The 16,213-nt window shown below is 43.4% G+C and overlaps 1 protein-coding gene across 1 annotated transcript; it reads right to left on the reverse strand.

The window, feature by feature from the left end:
* Window positions 1-10,762: 10,762 nt before the first annotated feature.
* On the reverse strand, window positions 10,763-14,933 carry LOC128046926 (GTPase IMAP family member 4-like). The gene is made up of 2 exons (XM_052639118.1): window positions 14,894-14,933; window positions 10,763-11,619 (listed from the first exon to the last, which is right to left on the reverse strand). The coding sequence occupies exons 1-2, from the start codon at window positions 14,931-14,933 to the stop codon at window positions 10,763-10,765; spliced, it is 897 nt and encodes a 298-aa protein (XP_052495078.1).
* Between the last annotated feature and the right edge of the window lie 1,280 nt (window positions 14,934-16,213).

Below are 16,213 nucleotides of genomic sequence, written 5' to 3' on the forward strand. Positions count from 1 at the left end.
TATTTCTTTGCATTGATAGTTGAAGAAGGCTTTCTTATCTCTTCTTGCTATTCTGTGGAACTCTGCATTCAGATGTTTATATCTTTCTTTTTCTCTTTTGCTTTCCGCCTCTCTTCTTTTCACAGCTATTTGTAAGGCCTCCCCAGACAGCCATTTTGCTTTTTTGCATTTCTTTTCCATGGGGATGGTCTTGATTCCTGTCTCCTGTACAATGTCACGAACCTCATTCCATAGTTCATCAGGCACTCTTTCAGATCTAGGCCCTTAAATCTATTTCTCACTTCCACTGTAAAATCATAAGGGATTTGATTTAGGTCATACCTGAATGGTCTATCAGTTTTCCCTACTTTCTTCAATTTAAGTCTGAATTTGGTAATAAGGAGTTCATGATCTGAGCCACAGTCAGCTCCTGGTCTTGTTTTTGTTGACTTTATAGAGCTTCTCCATCTTTGGCTGCATAGAAGATAATCTGGTTTCGGTGTTGACCATCTGGTGATGTCCATGTGTAGAGTCTTCTGTTGTGTTGTTGGAACTGGGTGTTTGCTATGACCAGTGCATTTTCTTGGCAAAACTCTATTAGTCTTTGCTCTGCTTCATTCCACATCCCAAGGCCAAATTTGCCTGTTACTCCAGGTGTTTCTTGACTTCCTACTTTAGCATTCCAGTCCCCTATAATGAAAAGGACATCTTTTTTGGGTGTTAGTTCTACAAGGTCTTGTAGGTCTTCATAAAACCATTCAACTTCAGCTTCTTCAATGTTACTGGTTGGGGCATAGACTTGGATAACTGTGACACTGAATGGTTTGCCTTGGAGATGAACAGAGATCATTCTGTCGTTTTTGAGATTGCATCCAAGTACTGCATCTCGGACTCTTTTGTTGACCATGATGGCTACTCCATTTCTTCCGAGGGATTCCTGCCTGCAGTAGTAGATGTAATGGTCATCTGAGTTAAATTCACCCATTCCAGTCCATTTTAGTTTGCTGATTCCTAGAATGTCGACGTTCACCCTTGCCATCTCTTGTTTGACCACTTCCAGTTTGCCTTGATTCATGGACCTGACATTCCAGGTTCCTATGCAATATTGCTCTTTACAGCATTGGATCTTGCTTCTATCACCAGTCACATCCACAATTGGGTATTGTTTTTGCTTTGGCTCCATCCCTTCATTCTTTCTGGAGTTATTTCTCCACTGATCTCCAGTAGCATATTGGGCACCTACCGACCTGGGGAGTTCCTCTTTCAGTATTCTATCATTTTGCCTTTTCATACTACTCATGGGGTTCTCAAGGCAAGAATACTGAAGTGGCTTGCCATTCCTTTCTCCAGTGGACCACGTTCTGTCAGACCTCTCCACCATGACCACCTGGTCTTGGTTTGCCCCGCAGGCATGGTTTGGTTTCCTTGAGTTAGACAAGGCTGTGGTCCTAGTGTGATTAGATTGACTAGTTTTCTGTGATTATGGTTTCTGTGTGTCTGCCCTCTGATACTTTCTTGCAACATCTACCATCTTATTTGGGTTTCTCTTACCTTGGGCGTGGGGTATCTCTTCACGGCCGCTCCAGCAAAGCACAGCTGCTGCTCCTTACCTTGGATGAGGGGTATCTCCCCACCACCACCATTCCTGACCTTCAACATGGGATAGCTCCTCTAGGTCCTCCTGCACCTGCACAGCCACAGCTCTTCAGGTTGCTCCTCCTGGCCGCTGGCCCTGGCTTGGGCGTGGGTGGATCCTCCCAGCTGCCGCCCCTAGCGTCGGGCTCGTGGTGACTTCTCAGGGTCACCGCCCCTGACCTCGGACACGGGGTGTCTCCTCCCGGCCGCCCCTGACCTCGGAGGTGGGGTAGCTCCTCTCGGCCGCGCGTAGCGCGTCGGCTGGCTCTCACACCACACACACACACACACACACACACACACACACACACACACATACTTGAAATACCCTGCTGTAGTTCAGCTGCTATCTTACTTGCCTAATGGGGAAACACTCAGGGTGGGTTCAATCCCTTGGTCGGGAAGATCCTTTGGAGTAGAAAATGACAACCCACAAAAATGTGCTTGCCTGGAAAATTCCATGGACAGAGGAGCCTGGTGGGCTGCAGTCCATAGGGTTTCAAAGAGTCTGTCTCAATTGAGTGGACATGCATGCATGCACAAATGAAGATATTTCCAGGAAGAAAGCAAGCATTCCCACCCACTACTATTCAACACTATAATGGAGGTTTTAGCAAACAAAAAGCAATCAATTAGGGGCATAAGAATACATGGAGGCATGCATGGCTCTGTGGGGCTCCTGGGCCCAAGGCCTTTGTGTCCCCTCTTTCTCTGATGACAGGAAACAGCCTTCACTCAGCCTCCATGACATTCCTTGAGCTCCAAAAGGCAGATTCAAGCGGCTGTTAATTAGGGAAGGAAGGAATTGGGAAACCAGAGAAATAGTCAAGAGGAGCATTGGGGTTAGGTCTTGCTTCCCCATCAAAGGATACACGCAGTAAGCCTTTGTGCTTGTTTACAGATACTGAAACCCCTCCTGGTGGCAGAAGTTAACGATTAACCATGGTATGCTGCCCACAGCGTGTAGACCCTAGACCAGTTGGACCTGAAGGTTGATGATGCTGACTCCTGCTAACCTCACCTGCAACCCATCAGAAGATTGTCCAAGAGCTGATTATGCCCTCTTTGGACAGTAAAACTTCTCACTGTCTTCCCCAAGTGGGGATAGAGGGCTTTGAGGGCATGAGCCTGCTGTGTCCCCTTTTGCCTGGCAAAGCGATGAAACGCTCCTTTTCTACCCAAAACTCTGTCTCCAAGATTTGACTCAGCACTGGTGTACAGAGAAGCTGAGCCTTCTGTGGTGACCCAAGGACAACAGAGCAGATAAAACCAAGGCGGGTCTTGGAATGCAGGAACAGAAAAACCAGACCCTTATCATCCTTCCCTCCCCTGTGTTGTAAATATTAATGGATTTTGGGACAGCAGTCCCCAAAACCTGTCTCCCCTCCTACCCCATGGGGAGAAGACATTTGCCTTACTCTTCCCCCCCACCCAGTATACCTGACTCATCCAGTCAGCAAATGACCCACAAGACCCCTATTCCACCCCTTGCACTCTGGGTATAAAAGCAAACTAAGGACATCTGTTTAACATCAGTTCTCCCTCGAGCTGGCCTGCTGTTCTAACAGTGTCTCCCACTCTAATAAACTTTATTTCCCTCTCATTCTTTCTCATGTCTGGAAATTCTTTTCCATTCCACACCCGGACCATGGCACCTTCTACATCATAAATGAAGGAGAAGTGAGAAGCTGGGATACATCCGTAAGATGGAATACTACTCAGCAATAAAGGAGAACAAGCTCTTGGCACATACAACTTGAATGATTCCCCAAATCATTATGCTAAGAGAATGACATCAGTCTCAAAAGGGAGTTTGTTTTCCTTATCTCTAGATTCTCAGTGTCTGGTATAAAATCTACCAGCCAGTGCAAACAACCAATCAATGTCAATAAATAGATGAACAGGCACAAACTTCCAAAACTCTTGAGAGAAGGAATAAGCTTCATTCTTCTATTGTACTAATCACAGTGCATAGTATTAATCTGTCTGCCTTCTACTCTGGGAGGCAATGGGCACTACTGCTCTCAGGATATGTCACATGGGCTCCTCTTCTCCGTGATGCTCAAGAGCACAACCTGTTTTCTTAGAAGAACTTTAAGAATTGGAATTTGAGGATTTGGGAGGCAGTTCTTCCTGGGTTACTAGATCAGCTTTGCAAAATGTCCTAATTGTCTTATCTTGGGCAAGTTATTTAAGCTTTCTATGTTTTGATATTCCCCTCTATATATTAGAAGGTAAATGCTCATAAATAATTTCTGGAAAGTTGGGAGAATTAGAAAAGGCACTTAAAGTATTCAGGACAGTGTTGGGCACACAGCAAGCAGCTGGAAGTTGTTAGCTGTGATGATCATAAGTTCATTTTACAGAGGAGGGATCAGAAATCCAGATGTGGTTAAGGACTTGCCAGAGGTTAAAGTAAGAGGGGCAGAACCAACCATGCTTGTGCAAGTCATGACTGCTTTAAGCCTCTGTCACTTGAGCTGCAAAATGAGGGGGTTGGACATCTTCTCTAGAGAGCTTCCAGTTCTACAGTTCTTGTTCTACTAACTGGCATCCTGGGACTTAAAGAACTTATTTACCTGCCTGAATGGTCTCTAGTGGTTTTCCCTACTTTCTTCAATTTAAGCCTGAATTTGCCAATAAGGAGTTCATGATCTGAGCCACAGTCAGCTCCCAGTCTTGTTTTTGCTGACTGTATAAAGTTTCTCCATCTTTGGCTGCAAAGAATATAATCAATCTGATTTCAGGATTGACCATTTCATGACGTCCATGTGTAGAGTCTTCTCTTGTGTTGTTGGAAGAGGGTGTTTGCTATGACCAGTGTGTACTCTTGGAACAACTCTGTTAGCCTTTACCTGCTTCATTTTGTATTCTAAGGCCAAATTTGCCTGTTACTCCAATTATCTTTTGACTTACTACTTTTGCATTCCAGTCCCCTATAATGAAAATGACATCTTTCTGGGGTGTTAATTCTAGAAGGTCTTGGAGGTCTTCATAGAACCATTCAACTTCAGCTTCTTCAGTGTTACTGGTCGGAGCATAGACTTGGATTACTGTGATATTGAATGGTTTGTTAAGGAAACAAACAGATCATTCTGTCATTTTTGAGATGGCATCCAAGTACTGCATTTTGGACTCTTTTTTTTTTTTTTTTTGGCTATGATGGCTACTCCATTTCTTCTAGGGATTCTTGTCCACATTAGTAGTTATAATGGTCATCTGAGTTAAATTCACCCATTCCAGGCCATTTTGGTTCAGTGATTCCTAAAATGTCGATGTTCTCTGTTGCAATCTCCTGTTTGACCACTTCTAATATTTCTTGATTCATGGATCTAACATTCCACGTTCCTATGAAATATTGCTCTTTACAGCATCGGACTTTACTTCCATCACCAGTCACATCCACAATTATGTGTTTTTGCTTTGGAGGTGATGGGATTTCAGTTGAGCTATTTCAACTCCTAAAAGATAATGCTTTGAAAGTGCTACACTCAATATGTCAGCAAATTTGGAAAACTCAGCAGTGGTCACAGGATGGAAAAAGTCGATTTTCATCCCAATCCCAAAGAGAGGTGATGCCAAAGAATGTTCACAGTACTGCACAATTGCACTTATCTCACATGCTAGTAAAGTAATGCTCAAAATCCTCCAAGTGAGGCTTCAACAGTATGCGAACTGTGAACTTCCAGATGTTCAAGCTAGCTTTAGAAAAGGCAGAGGAACAAGAGATCAAATTGCCAACATTCATCAGATCATCAAAAGAGCAAGAGGGTTCCAGAAAAACATCTACTTCTACCCTATTGACTACACCAAAGTCTTTGATTGTGTGGATCAGAACAAACTGTGGAAAATTCTCCAAGAAATGGGAATGCCAGACCACCTAACCTGCCTCTTGAAATCTAGAACTGGGCATGGAACAATAGACTGGTTCCAAATAGGAAAAGAAGTACCTCAAGGATGTATACTGTCACTGCGCTTATTTAACTTCTATGCAGAGTACATCATGAGAAATTCTGGGCTGGATGAAGCACAGGCTGGAATCAAGATTTCTGGGAGAAATATCAATAACTTCAGATATGCAGATGACACCACATTTATGGCCCAAAGTGAAGAACTAAAGAGCCTCTTGATGAAAGTGAAAGAGGAGAGTGAAAAAGTTGGCCTAAACTTACCATTCAGAAAACTAAGATCATTGCATCCAGTCCCATCAGTTCAGGCAAATAGATGGGGAAACAATGGAAAGAGTGACAGACTTTATTTTGGGGCTCCAAAATCATTGCAGATGGTGACTGTAGCCATGAAATTAAGAGATGCTTGCTCCTTGGAAGAAAAGTTATGACCAACCTGGATGGCATATTAAAAAGCAGAGACATTACTTTGCCGACAAATGTCCATCTAGTGAAAGCTTTGGTTTTTCAAGTAGTCATGTATGGATGTGAGAGTTGGACTGTAAAGAAAGCTGAGTGCTGAAGAATTGATGTTTTTGAACTGTGGTGTTGGAGAAGTCTCTTGAGAGTCTCTTGGACTGCAAGGAGATCCAACGAGTCCAACCTAAAGGAAATCAGTCCTGAATATTCATTGGAACACCTGATGCTAAAGCTGAAACTCGAATACCTTGGCCACCTGAGTCAGCGAAGAACTGACTCATTGGAAAAGACCCTGTTGCTGGGAAAGATTGAAGGCAGATGAAGAAGAAGACGACAGAGGATGAGATGGTTGGATGGCATTACCGACTCTATGGACATGAGTTTGGGCAAACTTCAGAGGTTGGTGATGAACAGGGAAACTTGACATGCTGCAGTCCATGGGATTGCAAATAGTTGGAGATGACTGAGCAACTGAACTGAGCTGACCAGGTTGAATGACTTCTTTATATTCTGGAAATGACTTACTACAGAGCATCAGTAAATTGGTGAAACAAAACGAAACAAAAAACCGGACACTTGAGAGAGAGACTCTTTTGCAGCATTAATAATATACATATTATTATATTTATATTTATATATTTATATATGTGTGTTTGTATATATTGGAGAGGGCCATGGCCACCCACTCTAGTATTCTTGCCAGAAAAATCTTCATGGACAGAGGAGCTGATGGGCTATAGGGTCCCAAGGAGTCAGACATGACTGAGCAACTAAGCACATATGTGTGTGTGTGTGTGTGTGTGTGTGTGTGTGTGTGTATTTAGTTGTTCAGTCACTCAATCATGTCCGACTCTTTGCCACCCCATGGACTGCAGCACGCCAGGCTTCCCTGTCCTTCACCTTCTCCTAGAGCTTGCTCAAACTCATGTCCATTGAGTGAGTGATGCCATTCAACCATCTCATTCTTTGTTGTTCCCTTCTCCTCCTGCCTTCAAACTTTCCCAGCATCAGGGTCTTTTCTAATGAGTCAGATCTTCACAACAGGTGACCAAATTATTGGCCTTCAGCTTCAGCATCAGTCTTTCCAAAGAATATTCAGGCTGTTTTCCTTAAGGTTTTACTGATGTGATCTCTGTGTAGCCCAAGGGTCTCTCAAGAGTCTTCTATAACACCACAGCTCAAAAGCATCAATTCTTCAGTGATCAGCCTTCTTTATAGTCCAACTCTCACATCCACACATGATTACTGGAAAACCCATAGCTTTCAGTATACAGACCTTTGTTGGCAAAGCAATATCTTTGCTGTTTAATACACTGTCTAGATTTGTCATACCTTTCCTTCCATGGAGCAAGCATCTTCTAATTTCACGGCTGCAGTCATCATCCACAGTAATTTTGGAGCCCAAGAAAAGAAAATCTGTCACTGTTACTACTTTTTCCCTTTCTGCTTGCAATGAAGTGATGGAACCAGATGCCATGACCTTTGTTTTTGAATGTTGAATTTTAAGCCAGGTTTTTCACTCTCCTCTTTTACCCTCATCAAGAGGCTCTTTAGTTCCTGTTCAATTTCTGGCAAAAGGGTGGCATCATCTGCGTATCTGAGGTGATTGATATTTTCCTGGCAGTCTTGATTCCAGCTTCATCCAGCCTGGCATTCCTCATGATATACTCTGCATATAAGTTAAGTAAACAAGGTGACAATATACAGCCTTGTCGTACTCCTTTTCCAATTTTGAACCAGTCTATTATTCCATGCAAGGTTCTAACTGCTGCTTCTTGACCCGCAAACAGATTTCTCAGGAGACAGGTGAGGACATCTGATATTCCCATCTCTTGAAGATCACAGTTTGTTATGATCCACACAGTCAAAGGCTTCACCATAGTCAATGAAGCAGAATTAGATGTTTTTCTTGAATTCCCTTGCTTTCTCTATGATCCAACGGAGGTTGGCCATTTGATATCTGGTTTCTCTGCTTTTTGTAAACCCAGCATGGAAAACTGTAAATATTATTATACATATATTATATATGTCTATATATATATCATGCATATCTTTTTTAAAAGTCACATTCTTTAAGTATCAGGGAAGGGAGCCAAGTCCCTGGTAATTAGTAAAGCTAGTGAAGGGGATGGAATTCCAGCTGAACTCTTTAAAATCCTGAAAGATGATGGTGTTAAAGTGCTGCACTCAGTGGGCCAGCAAATCTGGAAAACTCAGCAATCGCCACAGGATTGGGAAAGGTCAGTTTTCATTCCAATCCCAAAGAGAGCCAGTAACAAAGTATGGTGAATAATTACATTGAATACATGCCAATCCATTCTTGGATGTGTCTCAGGGACTTTTAAACTGCACATTCTTATAACAAACCAAGTATTCATGTACCCATGTTTAGATTATTTTCATGAAATGATTAAAGTAATGAGATGGGAAATTAATAGCAGAATGATTTTCTTTGTCTCATCTACAGCATTAACCTAGGATGAAAGAAAAAGAATAATTGAATGTATTTATACTGAAAATTACCACTGCAGCTAGCTTGTTTCTTTTTCTTTTTTCATCTCAAGCATGAATTTAATTTTCTTTGAAGGGTATATGTGGTTCTTTGGTTGAATATTTGCTTGTGTTGTATTGTAACAAAATAAATACAATATTCTATAATTAATTTACAATTATAATTTACATTATAATATTATATTATTAATAATGCAATATTGTATCTATTGTAATACAATAAATTGTAATACAATAGCATGTTAAATTCATACCTAAGAATTTTGACTGAGACGCTGATGATGAAAACCATAGAGACCAAGTCCTCCCACATTCTGCAGAGTGAAACTGAATCTGTCTGCTCAGAGTGATCACCTCTGCTGGAGTCCTGTGCTTCTTTGCCAGGTGCTTCTCATATTCTTGAGCCTTTGCTAACTTCCCTGGTGGCTCAGATGGTAAAGTGTCTGCCTACAATGTGGGAGTCCTGGGTTCGATCCCTGGGTCGAGAAGATCCTCTGGGGAAGGAAATGGCAACCCATTCCAGTACTCTTGCCTGGAAAATCCCATGGACAGAGGAGTGTGGTAGGCTACAGTCCATGGGGTCGCAAAGAGTTGGACATGACTGGACGAATTCACTTTCACTTTTTTGCGACCCCATGGACTGTAGCCTATCAGGCTTCTCCGTCCATGGGATTTTTCAGGCAAGAGTGCTGCAGTGGATTGTCATTTCCTTCTCCAGGGGATCTTCCCGACCCAGGAATCAAACCCGGGTCTCCCGCATTGCAGGCAGACGCTTTACCATCTGAACCACGTGAGTCAGCTATAAATAGATAGCAGCTGTGTTAAAGGTACAGTCCTGTGTTTTTGGGGAAGATCAGGGCAAAACATATATCCTCTTTCGGACAGAATGGGTTAGGGCCTGGAGAAGATGATTTTAAGATGACCAAGCAAGGAGAGTTGGCATAGGTCACATGTGACCTCCAGACCTTGTTGGAAGAACATGGGAATGTGCTTGGTGAAAGCCTACACATTACTAGGTGAAGAGGACCCATTAAAAGAGGAGAAAATGGACAGGGATGTCTCTATTTTCATCCATAGATTTTAAAGAATTTTTGCAGCAGGAAAGCCACAAAGGTCTCAGAAACCTCAGTTACACATAATTTCTACCAGTACATAATGATGAATCCAAAAAGAATGTAGACTTTGATTGACAGAGGGGTTGAGAATGTGGCTCAAACCTTCCGGGGGAAAAAGGGAATGGGAGATGTATAGACGGTGGACCAAGTCTACACCAAAATCATCTTGAACTTTTTCAAAAAACTGAAATTCATCCCTGTGTTCTTAGAAGGAGTAGTGGTGCTTTCCAAGCTGGGGGGCGGGGGGGGGGGGGCGGGCGGGGGGATAACAGATTTCAATTTGCACAAATATGAGAAAACAGAAAAGTTTTAATAAAATAACAATAAACAAACAATTCATCTGCATGGGGCAGCTATTAGTTTCACAGGAAAAGGAGAGAGAGAACTGGTTATTCAGCAAACTGGTTGTTACTGGTCAAAGATTTCCTACAGATACATCAGAATTCACCAAGCATTATTCTCTTATCTGTTGAATATCTTTTGTGCCTTTTGGCATTTTAGGTAGTTGAGTTCTGAAAGATCTATTTGTCACAGAACTCTTTGTTCATAATGGTCAGTTGATAAGAAAAAATTTGAGGCCTTCAGTAAAATTATAAGTGAACAAATTTCCATTCATCTAGAAAGATTTCTATCAGTATCTCCTGTAAGCTTAACTAATGGAAAGAATTGATCTTTCTAATAAACTATAAGGGTAAGATGATCAGTGCCATCTAAAGACAAAATAAGTGAGAAAAAACTGTAGGGGAAGATCACCCACCAATCTAGAAAGAATCTAGAGGAGAAATCTCGTCTAGGGATAAAGAGAGAAAGCTCGGGGTCATCTTCTTTGGTCTCCTGCATTCCCTGTCTTGGTGTCTCTGAGAAAGAATTCACAAATTAGGGAGCATCTTTCTGCTCCCTAATACTTTCTGCTTTGGAGTTTCACAAGTTGAGAATTTATCCCTTCCCTGTTAAATCAATCAAACATATACCAATTATCAATAGTGAACTTACTCTCCTTAGCCCTGAGAGTCTCAGAGAAAAAGGAGAATGCTCTGAGTTACATGGGGAAGGACCACCCCAAAATATGCAGGGAATATAGACAGATTCTCATGACGTTTAATCCTTAAACAGAGAGAAGACAAAGGAAGCAGCCTCTAACAAGATGAAGATGATTTAAAGTATCTTATTCTGACTCAAAACATCATCCCTGGCTGTTTGCTGCCTTGAAACCCGGTGAGCCTCCATTGCTGCCAATCGCCTTTCCATTTCCGCCTTCTGCTCTTGCTGTTCTAGTTCATCCTTCAGCTTTCTGATTTCCTCTTTGAACTCCTGTTTTATTTGAGCTTTTGCTCTTTCGAGCTCTTCTCTGTAATTTTCTTGTAATGCTTGGGTTTGTTCCTGAATCTCCTCCTCGGTCTTCTGATACAGGCTATTTGTGTAGTATCTCCCCTTGCACTTGTTCACCACATCCTGGGCCAGGGCCAGCAGCTGCTCCCTCTGGTTTTCCTGCTCAGCTCCTGTGGCCTTGTTGTTGACAACACAGTAGCGATCTCTGAACTCACGAATCAGCTCTCGGATGGTTGTAGCAGCATGCTTTAAGTAATCACGGAAATCCATGCCGGCTAAGTCATCTTTGAATAAGGCAATCATGTGTTCCTTAGCTCTCTCTCCAAACATTGCCACGATCTTCTCTGTGGCTTTCTGGTCTTTGGGCACGTAACGGACGAGTGGGATGACCAGGAGCAGAGCGTGAAGCCCCGGGGAGGTCAGCACCATGCAGCGGGTAATCTCCTTGTGAGTCTCAGCATCTGAGACCTTCATGTCAAAGAGGCCAGGTGAGTCCACGATGACAACATCTCTCCCCTTCCAAGTGCTGCTTCCTTTGTTACAGTGCTTGGTGATGGATACAGCTGAAAAGCTAGACAGAAACACTTTCTCTCTGAGGAAGCTGTTTCCTGTTGCGCTTTTTCCTGCCCCAGTCTTACCCACTAAGACAAGTCTCAGCTGGGAATCTCCAGGGTTTGCAAGCCCTGGAACATCAGGAAACAGAAGACCCAGTGTTAGAATGAACTTCAGCTGTCTTCCCTGCAATGCTCCCACCCACTGAATAAGTATTCAACCCTGAATATTCATTGGAAGGACTGATGCTGAGGCTGAAGCTCCAATACTTTGGCCACCTTGATGCAAAGAGCAGACTCACTGGAGAAGATTCTGATGCTGGGAAAGGTTGAAGGCAAAAGAAGGGGGTGGCAGAGAATAAAATGGCTAGACAGCATCACAACATCAGTTCAGTTCAGTTCAGTTGCTCAGTCATGTCCGACTCTTTGTGACCCCATGAATTGCAGCATGTCAGGCCTCCCTGTCCATCACCAACTCCCGGAGTTCATTCAGGCTCACATCCATTGAGTCAGTGATGCCATCCAGCCATCTCATCCTCTGTTGTCCCCTTCTCCTCCTGCCCCCAATCCCTCCCAGCATCAGAGTCTTTTCCAATGAGTCAACTCTTCACATGAGTTGGCCAAAGTACTGGAGTTTCAGCTTTAGCATCATTCCTTCCAAAGAAATCCCAGGGCTGATCTTCAGAATGGACTGGTTGGATCTCCTTGCAGTCCAAGGGACTCTCAAGAGTCTTCTCCAACACCACACGTCAAAAGCATCAATTCTTCAATGGGCATGAATTTGCACAAACTCCAGGAGAGAGTGGAGGACAGAGGAACCTGGCAAGCTGCACTCCATGGGCATGACTTAGCAACTGAACAACAATAACAACAGATATTTTTCAGGATCCCTTTCAGCTTTTTACTCTGACCTTGTGGAAGCAAACAGCTCATAGAGGAGGAAACAATGTGATTCAGAAGAAGACGCTAGGTTGCTACCAATAGCTGTTCTTCATAAGATAGGAGGTAACACAAAATTGACTATGCATATTCAACTTCCTAGGAAAGCTGAAAGTTAATATCAGAGCAGTAGAGCACAACAATTGAAACCTGAATTTAAACATCAAATCATCTACCAGCTCTTTCTGTGCTGGTATTCCGCAAGTCTCTGCATATCTCTGTAATGTGTCTATAAAGTCAAAGTCCTCTGGATTTGTCAAGCATAGACCCAGGACCAGAGGGAAGGCAATTGACAATCACAAGTGTAAGCCTGTTTTCTGAGAAGGCAGACCTTGCTGGGTGACCCTTGAGCTTAAGGGTCTGATTCCTGCATCAGGAATCCTATGTTATATCTACCCATTTCTGCTTTGAGACAATGCCTACATTATCCCACGTACAACATCATAGACACTGTTACCAACTCCAGGTTATTTTCAGAGCCATCACCATTCACCCAGGTCCTCAGACTAGAAAGCTAGGAGTCGCCCTTGACTCCTCTCTTTCCCCACTTTCCAGACCCAACCCATCAGCATATTCTCTTGGCTCCAAATCTGTTCGCCTGTCTCTGTTTTGAAGATCATCATTCCAGTCCAGATTCCATCACCACCCCTGCCTCAGCAGTCTCCTAACAGGTGTCTCCACTTCTTATTTGTCCCTTTCAGTCTATTCTGTGAGGTGGGCTAATCTTTAAAAAATGTCAATCGAACAGAACCACGAACTTGCAGAAACCCCTCCTATGATGTCCATAAAATCTGTAGTTATCCTCCATCTCCCACACACTTTCTGGTGAAGTGTTTGCTGATCCCTGAATCCCTGAGGCAGAGTTTTCCTCATTTGAGAACCAGAATCCCAGGATAAAAGAAATAAATTTCCCAGTGCTACAAATACTGGATATGGGATGGCTAAGATTTATCTAAGAAAAAATATACATAAGAATTCAGAGTATTCTTAATAGTTGGCCTCACAATAGAAGCTCCAACCTAAGGAGATCCCAGGGCATTGGTTGGCTTTAGAGACAGGCTGTAGGAAATTCATGGCCCAGCAGTAAAAAGGCACCAAGGCCAGTGCCAACACAGCAACTATTGGCCAATGCTGATAATGAATGGATGGCAACCTCTGAAGATGGCAGCCATAGACATGAAGGAGTCCATCTCTGCACTCATGTCTCTTGGGAAGGTGGATTCTCAGCTCCTCTCATCAGGATGCTGGGTCTGTTTCTCCAACCCTTCAGTCTGACTGGGCCATGTGACTTGCTTTGGATCATAGGGTCATGAAAACTTGGTTAAGCAGAGAATCCAAAAGGACTGACACATTGTGCTTTGCCTTCTCTTTCTGATTTTTGGAACCCTACACCTGCCCTGGACTAGCCTACTTGAGGGACACAAGGCCCTCTTATCTCTGTCTGCCTGGTTGACCCAGAGCTTGCTGACCACTAGACACGTCTGTGAGGCTATCCAAGATTATTGTGTTGCATCCTGAACCACCAGCTGAGCACCCACACATGAGTCAGTCTGGCTGAGATTAGCCAGGTTGGTCCAGACCCAAGCACGGCCCAAGTGAGTGACCCTCAAAATTAAGAGCCACCTAAATGGTTGCTGTTTTAGGTTCCTAAATTGTGGGGTATTTTGATAAACCAGCAAAAGCTCAAATGATAGAATCTATTCCTAGGATAAAGGGGTAGAGGGAGAGTTATATGGGAAACGGAGTGATCAATCTGTTGAGTGTATTGCTTAGAGTGAGGGCACTGGGAGCAGGGAAATTAGGGGCCTGAATGAGGCATTGATCACCCCCATGTTCCTCCTTTCCAGTCCTCTCGGGCTGAAAAGACAGGCAGAGAAACCACCTGGGAGGCCACAACCCCTGATCCGGTGTGGCCACATGTTGTTGTTGCTGCTGCTGCTAAGTTGCTTCAGTTGTGGCTGACTCTGTGCGACCCCATAGATGGCAGCCCACCAGGCTTCACCGTCCCTGAGATTCTCCAGGCAAGAACACTGGAGTGGGTTGCCATTTCGTTCTCCAGTGCATGAAAATGAGAAGTGAACGTGAAGTTGCTTAGTCGTGTCTGACTCTTCGCGACCCCATGGGCTGCAGCCTACCAGGCTCCTCCGTCCATGGGATTTTCCAGGCAAGAGTACTGGAGTGGGTTGCCATTGTCTTCTCTGAACCACATGTTAGGAAGTAGCAAAGAAGAAACCTCATCAAGCCCGGGAGCAGTCAGGGTATTGGAACTCTCCTCCTGCTTGCTGTTAAACTGTATCACAAGGAGGATGCAGAGAGGCTGGAGAGAATGAGAGAGCAGAGCAAATGAAGGAAAACTGAGAAATGTGGTTGAAGATGTTTTGCTCTTGTACAGGTTGGCTGGATGACAGGGCAGGAGAGTCCCAGGCCTCCCCCCAATCCTGGCAGCCCTCCCCAAGCAGCCTCTCACTGTGGCTGGTCCTGGGTTTGCTGTGGTACTGGGCAGCCATTGTGGTTTGGATTCCTGAGAATAAAGAGACAGAACTATGTTATTACAGGGACATGCAGAATAAACTGGAAACATTGTCCTCCTGTAAACAACACTTTCCCTTTCTTCATAAACTTGCTACCTGATCTCTCCTCTCTTTCTCAATAGTTCTTAATTCTGCTCTCAGTCTCATTTTCAGACTGTCAGTTTTCTTTACACAGATGTAAGTGCTTCAAGTGATTCCTTGGCACTGGTTCTGGGTGCCCTTCCCGCTTCTATTCAGTGAATTGTTGCTTTGAATGCCATTTATATGTAGTCTGCAGCCTGGACTGTTCTCAGAGTTCCAACCTGTTCTATCCCACTCAAATTCTCCAACTGGCAATTTTGTGGGCACCTCAAACTGATTTGGACAAAATGAAACCCTGACAACCATTCCCAGCCTGCTTCTCATTTCAGTAAATGACATCATGAAATGGCTCATGGAGAATCTTGGGGTCATCTCTAAAACACTTCTGCCTCACTTGTTCTCAGTCCATTACTAAATACTATAGATTTTAGTTTCCTAAATGAAAAATTATCCATTTCTCCCCATCTCCATGTGAATCCAAACCACTATCATTTCATTGCAATGTAGTAGGCTCCCAAATGATACTGTATATTCAATCATTCCTCTCCTCAAGAGTCAGATGCTTTTATAAAATTTATACTTCAAGGATAATTACTTCACAGTATTCTATTGGTTTCTATCAAACATCAACATGAATAAGTCATAGGTACCCCATGTTCACTCCCACTTGAACACCTGCCCACCTCCTTCCTGTTTCAAGAACAAGAACCGTTCCCTCTGGACTTGTTCCAAGAGTCTCACGCCTTATAGCATCCAGTTTATCAATAGTTATAAATTTCTCTTGCGGCCCTTGCCAGGGCCTGCTTTTCTTTCAGTCTCCCCGGCTCCTACATCGTGCCCTTTCTGATTTTGCACGTGATGAGAAATGGTGAGAAATGCTAGTTGCTGTTGTTGGCTTCGTTGTCTCTTGACCGTTCTTCTCCAGACTATAGAGAAGCACAAACGCAAAATTAATAGCACTCCCACAACCAGAGCAATTCTGTACCCAAATGTCTTGATCTGTTTTAAGGGATTAAGAGAAGAAAGATGATCAGCAACAGTATCAAGAAAGTCTGATCCAGAAATTACATCAAGATGTTTATTAAAACCTTTCAGTATATCTTGTTGTAGGTCATGAAAATCTACAGAAATATTACCTGGGTTCAATAGGTGGCGTTTAACTTTATCCCAATTGA

This window comes from Budorcas taxicolor, chromosome 4 (assembly GCF_023091745.1).
Source record: "Budorcas taxicolor isolate Tak-1 chromosome 4, Takin1.1, whole genome shotgun sequence".
Classification (NCBI taxonomy): domain Eukaryota; kingdom Metazoa; phylum Chordata; class Mammalia; order Artiodactyla; family Bovidae; genus Budorcas; species Budorcas taxicolor.

What these genes read in the sequence shown, in the direction of transcription:
- LOC128046926 (XM_052639118.1), bottom strand. Translation starts at nt 14,933, where the DNA reads ATGGCTGCCCAGTACCACAGCAAACCCAGGACCAGCCACA. An exon ending in CAAACCCAGGACCAGCCACA is followed by an intron (nt 11,620 to 14,893) that starts GTGAGAGGCTGC and finishes CTGATGTTCCAG; the next exon opens with GGCTTGCAAACCCTGGAGAT.